The sequence below is a fragment of the Chelonoidis abingdonii genome, chromosome 21, assembly GCF_003597395.2.
Source record: "Chelonoidis abingdonii isolate Lonesome George chromosome 21, CheloAbing_2.0, whole genome shotgun sequence".
NCBI classification, from domain to species: Eukaryota; Metazoa; Chordata; order Testudines; family Testudinidae; genus Chelonoidis; species Chelonoidis abingdonii.
In genome coordinates, this window is record NC_133789.1 from 7973542 (window position 1) to 7983981 (window position 10440).

Genomic DNA, 10440 nt, shown 5'->3' on the forward strand with positions numbered 1-10440 from the left:
GGGTTCCATCATATTCAGAGTTTACAGTTTGGTTCAACGGCTCTCAGCACCCCACATTGTACAAATGGTTTCAGCACCCTGGATGGACAGATTGATGGACGGATGGGTGGACAGATAGATGGGTGGATAGACAGATGGACAGACAGGTGGACAAATGGACTGGCAGGGGATGAACGGATGGAGGATAGATGGCTGGACAGTTGACCATGGCGTGGATAGACAGATGGGGGAGGTGGCTAAGATAGGAGATGGACAGACAGACAGGTGGATAATGACTGGAGGGTTCTGGGGATGAACAGATGGATGGATGGGTGGACAGACGGCGGTACAGACAGACTGGTGGGGGGATGGCAGACGGATGGAGGGGTGGAGAGGTGGTTATGGGGACAGACGGACACGTGGGGAATGGGGGAAGACACTGGTGGGATGGGCAACGATGGGAGTGTGGACGGGTGAGGAATGGGGAAGACGACAGGTGGGGAATGGGGACAGACGGACTGGTGGGGGATGGGCAAGGATGGGGGTGAGCGAGGTGGACAGGTTGATGGGGGACAGACGGGTGGGGGGTGGCCAGGTGCGGGTGATGGGGGCAGACGACACATGGGGGATGGATAGGGACACAGACGGAGGAGTGGAGAGGGGGATGGGGGACAGACGGACACGTGGGGGATGGGGGACAGACGGATCCGGGGGTCTGGCAGACGGAGGGGGGTGAAGGGAGGATGGGGGACCGACGACTGGGGGGGTCTGGCGCGGGGGGGTGGAGAGGTGGGTTATGGGGACAGACGGACTGTGGGGGATGGGGGACGACAGACGGGGGTCTGGCAGACGGATGGGGGTGGAGAGGGGGATGGGGGGACAGACAGACGGGGGGATGGGGAGACAGACGGACCGGGGGGGTCTGGCAGACGGAGGGGAGTGCAGAGTGTGGGGATGGGGGACAGAACGACGACACGTGGGGATGGGGACACGACGGACGGGGGTCTGGAACGGATGGTGGGGTGAGAGTGGGGTTATGGGGGACAGACGGACACGTGGTGGGATGGGGGGACAGACGGACGGGGGGTCTGCGGGACGGGGGTGAGAGTGGCGTTATGGGGGGACAGAACGGACTGGGGGGGGATGGGGACAAGACAGACGGGGGGGTCTGCATACGGGTGGGGGGTGGACAGTAGGATGGGGGACAGATGGACTGGGGGGATGGCAGAACGGGGGATGGGATTGGACAGGTGGGGGATGGGGACAACGACGACGGGGGGTCTGCAGACGGAGGGGGGCACGGAGGGTGCCGGGTGGCTCGCTGGGGGCAGACGACACGTGGGGGATGGGGACAGACGCGACGGGGGTCTGGCAGACGGTGGGGGGATGGGGGCAGAACGGGTGGGGGCAGACGGAGGGGGGTGCCGGTGGCTCGCTGGGCGCAGCACGGACACGTGGGGGATGTGGGCGAGCGGGGACGGACAGGCCGGCGACAACGGACTGACGATGGGGCGGGGGGGGTGCTGTCCCCGCCCCAGCGGGTCGGGGGCCGGGGTCGGCTCCGGGACCTCCCTTAAGGAGGCGGGTGATCTCGCCCGCTCGCGGGACAGGCCGCCGCCCGCCTTTAAGGGAGTGCCGCAGGCCGGGTCCCGTGGCGGGACTCGCCCCATCCTGCGCTGCGCCCGCGTCTCCGCGCGGGGGGGGCTCTGCGCTGCTGCTGCCGCATCGGTAACGCCCTTACCCCTGCCTGGGGTGTCAGGCGGCAAGCCCCTCCCCCCGCCATGGAGCGCCCGGGGGAGGCATCACTGGGCTGGTTATCCTCGGCCCCCCCGGGAAGGCAACGGGGGGGGTGGGGAGTTTGGTATCCTAAGCCCCAGGGGAAGCATGGGGGGGGGGGGGAGCTGTTTACCTCGCCCAGGGGAAGGCACGGGGGGGGTGGAGGCAGCTGGCTATCCTCGGGCCCCAGGGAAGGCACAGGGGGTGGGGCAGCGTTATCCTCGGCCGGGGAAGGCACAGGGGGGGTGGGGGAGCTAGTTATCCTCGCCCCAGGGGAAGCACGGGGGGTGGGGGCAGCTGGTTATCGCTCGCCCGGGAAGGCACAGGGGGTGGGGGAGCGGTTATCCTCGCCCCGGGGGGGGGGGGGGTAGTGGGGAGCTGGTTATCTCGCCCTGGGGCAGGTACAGGGGGTGGGGGAGCTTGGTTATCCTCGCCCCGGGAAGGCAACGGGGGGTGGGGGCAGCTGGTTATCCTCGCCCCAGGGGAAGGCACGGGGGGGGTGGGGAGCTGGTTATCCTCGCCCCTGGGAAGTACAGGGGGGGGTGGGGAGCTGGTTATCTCGCCCTGGGGAGAGTAAGGGGGGTGGGGGAGCTGGTTACTCCTCGCCCTGCGGGGAAGGTACAGGGGTGGGGGAGCTGGTATCCTCGCCCCAGGGGAAGCACGGGGGGGGAGCTGGTTATCTCGCCCCCAGGGGAGGCACGGGGGGGGGAGCTGGTTTATCTCGCCCCAGGGGGAAGGCACGGGGGGGGGGGGAGCTGGTATTCCTCGCCGTGGAAGGCATCGGGGGGTTGGGGGAGCTGGGTTATCCTCACCCTGGGGGGAAGGTACAGGGGGGTGGGGGAGCTGGTTATCCTCGCCCTGGGGGGAAGTCGGGGGGTTGGGGAACTGTTTATCCTCGCCCCGGGGGGAAGGCAGCGGGGGGTGGGGGGAGCTGGTTATCCTCGCCCCGGGGAAGGCACGGGGGGGGGAGACTGGTTATCCTCGCCCCCAGGGGAAGCACGGGGGGGAGCTGGTTATCCTCGCCCCCAGGGGGAAGGCACGGGGGGGGGCGGGGAGCTGGTTATCCTCGCCCCCAGGGGGAAGGCCCTGCTTCTTTTCAGGGAGTCTTGCAAGTCAGGTCTGAGTGGCATTGGCAGGGCTGCAATACATCTGTATCTTGCATGGTGCAGAACTGTGCCTGACAGGCCCTGTTAGTCTTTCCTTTGCCTGAAAATCTGCTATGGGTTAGGAAAAGACAAACCTCTGCCTTGCAAAAATATATATAAACACATCTGTGGCCTGCCACAGGCCCCTTTGGGCTTAAACCCCAAAGTAAAAGTACCGGCAGAGCAAAGAAACCTGGTGATTCAGGTGTTGCATAAGAAATGGGCAGAGAGGCCGCCTGGGCAGAATGTACTTGCAAACGAAGCGGTGTCTCTTCCTCTCCTCCCAGGCTTGCAGGCTGCAGAAGCTGTTTGCTGTGGAAGGGGAGCTCGAAGACGAGGTGAGGAAATGCTTGTGAACTGTGGTGGGCCAGGAGAGAACTGGCAGGCGAGGGCAGAGCAGGATTCTTGCTTCGCTGGTGAAGCAGGCTGCTAATGGGGCTGTGGGCTGAGGACTTGGCCCAGAGATTCTTGCCTCCTAGGTCCATTCAGTCCCTATTTACACCACCCCTATAATTAAGTCAGGGGACTCACTTGCAAGGAGTATTGTAGGTGGGACCTGTCTCCCCGGCCGAGTAGATTCTGTGATTTACCCTTGATCGGCAAATAACTAAAAGAAACCTCTCTGGCTGCTAATGACACCAACAGTTATCAAAGGACATGCTGACAAAATGTCTCTCCCAGCTCTCAAATGGTGTCAAGTACTTGTATGTAGCAAGGGAGAACAGGCTTGCAAACTGCCATTGTCTCTACACTGTGTCAGGCTTACACCGGTCCTTGTGTCCAGCTGTGCTTTATGGCCCTGATCCAGGGCTGACTGGAGCAAGTCTCTGATCTTAGGACCTTTGTAGCTGTACTGGGTTCTTAAGTTAAAGGGCCAGGTTAGTTGAGGTTTCTGGAGCATCCCATGTAAAGACAGTTTGAGCTCTGTGGTGCCTTGTCTGCTTTTGCAGGACTTCCTGTCGGCCGTGGAGGATGCAGAGAACCAGTTCTCAGATTTGGTCCCCGTAAATTCAAGATGCTTGAGGCCCTTTTCTTCTGGGCCCAGAGACCCAGGCACCCCCCTGGCACCAGCTCAGGAGTCCCCACTACCTGCTTTTCCCAGTACAAGCATGCTGTCCCCAGTTTTTGGGCTGGAGAACCTTCCCAAACTCAGAGCTGGAGCTGATTGCCCTTCCAGCAAAACACCTGGCCTGAGGCCTCTGACAGCGGTGAACACTCGGACTGTGGATCCTCCAGCTGTGGGCTTCAAGACTCTAAAGAACCAGGTGGCCCCTACGTTGGCAGTACCGGCCCTGCGCACTTCAAACCGCACGAGGGACTGCACGCCAAGCTGCAGCTCGGCAGCAGGGTTTAAGTTTGTGAGCCGACAGCCTCCCCTTCCGGAAGCTGCCCATGGTGATGAATTTGAAAATGACCTGTTCTTGGCAGCGTGCATGCAGGCGGATGCAGCCTGCGTGCAGCCAGGTCCTGGGCCTGCCGCGGCTGAGAAGGGGTTGTCCCCTCGGGTGTGCAGGAGGGAAGCGAGTAGCCCTGGAGGGACAGGTTTCAAAAAGCTTCGCGTGGGAGCTCCAATGGTAACTCCTAGCCCTGGTGGCTCAGTCTCTCTGCAGCACGAGGGGACTCGGGCCATCTCGATGGGGGCAGACAGAATGCAAAATCAGTCCCCGTTCCAGCAGGCTGACCCTGCTCTGAAACTGAAGCTGAGGCCGAGCACAGCAGGTTCTTGCTCCTCTCAGTCTAGCCTAGTCACTCCGGCTACCTCCCTGGGGAATGCAGTCCCTCAAGGCAACACTGCTGCAGGCACATCTTGTGGCACCATCTCTGCTCCCAGGTGCCACACTCTGAGGCCTTTTCAAGCATCTCAAGGTCAGCCTGGAACCGAAGCAAGTAGCCCTTTGGTGGCTCCAGGAAAGGCTCCAAGCCTCATCTCAGGGAGTGGCAATCCAAGGCCACCAACGCCACAGATGCCCAGTCAGGGCTGTTCCACACCCAGAGGGCTCAGCAGCAGTTGGGAGCCACCTGTTAGGCTCCCTGCAGGACCACGGTCCTTGATGACTTGTGTGGAGTCACCAACTTCCATCCCAAGAGCTCCCTACTCAGCCTCTGCTGCGGCTGGGAACCTGCAGTCTCCGGTGGTCACCAATCACCTTGTGCAGCTGGTCACGGCAGCCAACAAGACTCCCAAGGCTTCTGGCTGGACCCCGTCACGGGTGAAATCTCGCCGCTTCCCAGGACCTGCAGGGATTCTGCCTCATCAGGTAGGACATGTTGCAGAGGAGGTGGCTGAGATCTCCGTGGGAAACAGCAACTCAAACAGGGATGCCAAGGGATTGAACTAATCAATACGTTGCCTTTCAGGTGTGAGCCGCACACTGCACCCACTCTCCACTGGCGCCAGAGCAAGCAAGGCATGAATGTTGCTTACCTGATTTTTCTTGTGCGTGTGGGGTCATGGGGAGCATTACCTACGTCCTCCCATCTTCATGGTGATCAGAGAGGCAGCTACCTAGCCATGTAGGCCCGGATCCTGAGACATATTTAGGTATTTAACGTCTCAATTTCAGTAGGCGTTAGCTACCTAAATACCTTTGAGGATCTGGGTGGTAGTATCTAGCTGTAACAACTCATGCCCTAGGAATCCCCAACATTCAGAATATTTCAGGGGCATTTGATACCTCTGGACAACACTGGGTATAGGAACACTGCTTTGGGGGCCACTATCTTACTGTGATTAATCAGGGGTCAGCATAAAGGGGTTTATACTGCAGCAAATATGACCTGTGAGTAGATCAATGGGGTGAAAAGGGGAGATAGCAAATTGTATATTACCTCTGGGATCACTGAAGCGTAGAGCAGTTTTGCTTGTATTTGATACGTGAGGCACTGCTGAGCGTGAGTCCTCATAGGGTCAAGCCCTGTGTCACTTTCACTTTCCAGAGCTGGTTCATTAGCATGAGACAGTGACCTCTGGGTTACAGCCACTGCAGGAGGGGAGCTGTTTGGGTCTGCACCCAGAGCTGTGTTTGTTTGGGATTGGACATTTGGCTGTCATCAGACAAGTGGATGTGTTGTGTGTTTTTTTTTTTTTGTTTTTTTTTGTTTTTTTTTGTTTTTTTAAACAAACAAAAAGGCACCACCTTATTCAGCAGAACTGTCCCCATTGTGTGTGCTGGAGCTGCTTTTTCAATAGGCGGAGGAGAGAAGCTTCTAGGAAGACAGGCTCACTGCCTCTCCCTTGACCCTAGTTGCAGAGACCCCAGTTCAGCCTTGACTGTCACTCTTTAACTAAGATTTGTAGTGGAACCTCTTTGTTCTGAAGGATTGCCTTTGAGGCCCCAGCTCAAAGATGCTATGAGAGATGTAAAAGGTGCAATTGCATCAGATTGTCCTGAGCACATCCCTAATCCAGCTGAGAAGCTGTAGTTGTAAGTAACAGATGCTTCTCTCTCTCTCTCTCTCTCCCCTAAGCATGGTGGGAAAAATCTGGAGGAAATCCTGATTTCCACTCCTCAGACTCCAGCCCATGGAGCACTGGCAAAGCTACGGACAGAGGTAATACTTTTTCTCTGTTCCCCTCACTCTATACACCTCTAGCAGAAACAGCATCAAAATTGGGCACAGCACCCCAAAATGTGTCGCTGCTCTATGCTGGCTGCACCCAACAGCAGCATGAAGCATAGTACCAAAAGCTGCTTCTGATCAAGGTCTCATTTGCCTGTGAGATGTTGGTTGAAATACACCTTAGCAAAGCCAGAGATACCCAAAAGCTTCAGAACAGTTCATGGATCTGGGCAGCAAGAAGTCCACGGGTACTGGTCCAGTGGCATTGTGGCTTTAGTGATCTGCACTCCTCAGCTGCTGGCTGCTGCAGTCAGATCATCTTCTAGGATCCTCTCAGAGCAGATATGCTCATCTTCCCTGTGACAAAGGCATTTTGCGGCAGCTGGAGGCTAATGGACCACTTGTTTTCTTCTTGGGGCAGAGCATTGTCCATCCACTCCAGGCATCTTCCCAGAGTGGTAGACAGACCTGAAATGTCAGATGAAATTGCTTAGCCCTGGATTAGAACTTCTCACAGTTCAGAGGTGGAGTTAGAGCAGGGATCTCTGGCCTGAACCATAGGATCTCTATGCAACATAGGATTCATTGTTCCCATAGGAAGTGTTCTGTGCTTTGTTTCATTCTGACTCCCACCAGCAACTGTCTCGATTGTGGAATCATCTCCTCAGGGCATAGTCCTGGCTGGTGTCTAGGCTCAATTGCAATGACTATAAATAAAACCACAAGCCCTGTGGGGCTTATTTGAGCCATGTTGGGCCAGCAAACTGGGTTTGCTGCTAATGTCTTACTTGGTATGTCTACACTACAGAGCTACAGCAGCATAGTTACGCCTCATAGCTATGCTGGCATAATCCTGTAGCGCAGATGCAGCCTTACGCTGACAGAAGGGGTTTCTCCATCAGTGCAGGAATGCCACCTCCCTGGACAATGGGCACTAGGTCGACAAAAGCCTTTGTCAATATAGCTGCATCTGTGCCAGGATTAGGTTCAGCATACTTGGATCTTTCACACCTTTTGACTAATTTAGGTATGTCAACCTAACTTAAGTGTAGACCAGACCTCAGATACAGGTAGGGTTGGCAGAATTTGATCTCTCTCTTTAAATAATTGTGACTGATAAAAATGCTTAAAACAAACATTGCTATTATCTATTTAAATTTTCAAGGTTGTGGGAAATTCTGGGGAGGAGATTCATAGAGTCATTTAATGACACCAGACATTGAGATTAAAGAGGTTAGTGTTGCAAGCCGTTAACACACATTGTATCTTTTGACATGAGATTTTGAGAAAGTAAATATCCATCCATCAACAAATCAGATCTGTTTTTACTGTTCTTTTGTTAGTGCATTTGTAACCAGCCTGATTCAAAAGGCTAAATCACAGGATTCAGAGTAGTTCTCAAGCAGCATTTTTCTCTCTTTGCCTGTCTCTATTTTGATTATTGATCAAAATATTTTTTTGGCCTTGGCTACACTAGCGCTTTACAGCGCTGCAACTTTCTCGCTCAGGGGTGTGAAAAAACACACCCCTGAGCGCAGCAAGTTACAGCACTGCAAAGCACCAGTGTACACAGTGCCCCAGCGCTGGGAGCACGGTTCCCAGCGCTGTAGGCTAATCCCCACGGGGAGATGGAGTACCTGCAGCGCTGGGAGAGAGCTCTCCCAGCGCTGCCGCTGCGACCACACTCGCACTTCAAAGCGCTGCCGCAGAAGTGCTCCCACGGCAGCGCTGTACAGCTGCAAGTGTAGCCATACCCTTTGTTGGCTTGTGTGTGTGTTCAGTGAAATCGACACTTATCGATAAATCTAATCCTTCCAAGCCTAGACCTGGGATCCTGACCCAAATCAAAAGGTAGGGTTCTCCTATAGTGCTCATGAGTAGCACTGATTCAGTGTGAGGGTCAGCTCTCATTCCCCTAATGCTCTACTTAGAGCAAAGGCTTTGTCTCTGCATAGCCAAAGAGATGCTAGTACAAGATAAACTTAGTGACCATATCCATCCTGTGACTCCAGGACGTGCCGAGTTCCCAGCAGCCAATAGAAGAGGACTTTGGAAAAGGCCCCTGGATTGCCATGAAAACCGAGCTGCGGTTGGATGAAAGAGACCCCTCCTGTTTCCTCAGGACATATAGCGTGGCCATGGTGCTGAGGAAGGTAAGGAGGGGCCTGTGCTGGGTGTGAAGGCTACTTCCTGGTAAGACACATTCAGCTCCTCTGTGTTGCCTCTGCAATGGCATCTCCCCAGGGTTTTGTCCAGGCTTTGATAGTTTTAGCTTCCCCAGCCGTGCAGTGCAGATCCAACAAGATAGAACAGGGTCCAGCATCTGCTACCTTCATGGAGCCCCCCCCTGCAACAGCCTCCTCTGGGTAGGGCTGATGTGCCCAATATAACTTGTCTGAAGCAGCAGTTAGCTGGCAGTTTCCAGTTGTCACCAGGACACTAGTAACTGCTGGTGCTGTTTTGTGAAACAGCTAGTGCAGCGTGAGTTGAGAAGCCTGCTGGCCTGCACGCCTTGGCCACAGGAGCTCAGAACTAATCTGGCTTCAGTTTAGCAGTGATTCACTTAAAAGCATGTTCAGTAGCCGTATTTTTACAACCACGGTAGTGTCCCTGCTGCTGCCCCAGGGAGCTAGGTCCTGTCATCTGCAGAATATGGAATCCCAGGATAAAATACTATCCACTCCCCCAGGACTGTTCCCGCTAAGATGCAGTGACTCACGGGAATTATCATCTCCCTGCACAAACTAGTGTCTTAAAAATGGTTATTAAAGGCTCATTCACAAAATAATTTAATATATGGACAGCCACACACTGCACTTAATCTTCAGAGCAGTTTACAAACAGTCAAGTCTCATTCAGACATACGCTGGCATGGTGCCTAATACACCCAGGTCTCTGCTATAACCAGGTGATTATACTTGGTTGACCACATTCAAATAGGTACAGGTGCTGCTATCTAGTGAATGATCATCCAGAACTCAGCACCTGCGAGTAGTTGTCTCATCCCGGCATTCCATTTGGCTAACCACAGGTGCCTGTGACAGGATTTCTGAGCTTCCCTCTGACTTTGACCAAGTTCATTGCTAATGCTTTGATTGAAATAAGCAATTTGATCTTGTATATCCAGCAGGAGCACTTGTACCTGGGCCCTTCAGAATTTTTGGCCCATTTGTTTACAGTGCAGCAAGAAATGTCTAGAGACAATGACTGAATTATTCAGTGCTACCTGCTGTACAGCTGTCAGGGTTAAGAGGTGGAAGTCGTGTGGGAGGAGAGGGGCCAGTGAAAACAATTTAGCCTCAGATCAAATTAATCGGAGGATCAAAGTAGCCCATGACTGAAGTGAGCAGAAGTTTCTTTATTATTCAAATAGACACCTGCTAGCCACATGCACCAGATGGTGGTAACATTACGCTCCCATTCATTTGTACACGTATGCTCTAGGGGAAGTCTAGAATGGCACACAGAAGTTGAAGGCTGCTGATCAGCTTTGATCCAGGGGTGTCCATGCTTCTCAGCCTGAGGGCCACCTGTGTCCCTTGCAGCCCTGTGCTTTTGGAATCAGTACCTCTGTGGCAGATTCTCTGCCCTGTTCTGCTCCCTTTGTGCTACTCAGGCTGAGGAGCAGCAGGGAAGGGACAGAAGTGCCTCAGACAGGGCCGGTGCAACCATTTAGGTGACATAGGCGGTTGTCTAGGGCACTAGGCTCTGGGAGGTGCCATTTTATTCTGCAGCAGCTGGATCTTCTGCCGCCCCCATCACCGCTGGCATTTAGCAGAGGGAGCTGGGGCAGGGGAGCGCGGGGAGGGCCGCCTGCAGCAAGTAAACGGGGGGCCAGCACGCAGGGGAACTCCCCGCCCCAGCTCACCCCTGCCCTACCTTCTCTCCAAGCATGCCGTGGCTGCTTCCCTTCTCCTGCCTCCCAGGCTTGCAGCACCAATCAGCTTAGGCGCCGCAAGCCTGGGAGGCGGGAGAAGGG

At 55.3% G+C, this 10440-nt stretch overlaps 1 protein-coding gene across 1 annotated transcript in view; it reads left to right on the forward strand.

Moving 5' to 3' along the window:
• The first annotated feature begins 3089 nt into the window (after positions 1–3089).
• Positions 3090–10440, forward strand: part of HROB (homologous recombination factor with OB-fold) — an 11426-nt gene continuing 4075 nt past the window's right edge. Inside the window, exons 1-4 of the mRNA XM_032791533.2 lie at positions 3090–3238; positions 3851–5158; positions 6369–6452; positions 8474–8614. Coding sequence (XP_032647424.1) covers positions 3146–3238; positions 3851–5158; positions 6369–6452; positions 8474–8614 — 1626 coding nt within the window. The 5' untranslated portion in view covers positions 3090–3145. The remainder of the gene's footprint in view (positions 3239–3850; positions 5159–6368; positions 6453–8473; positions 8615–10440) is intronic.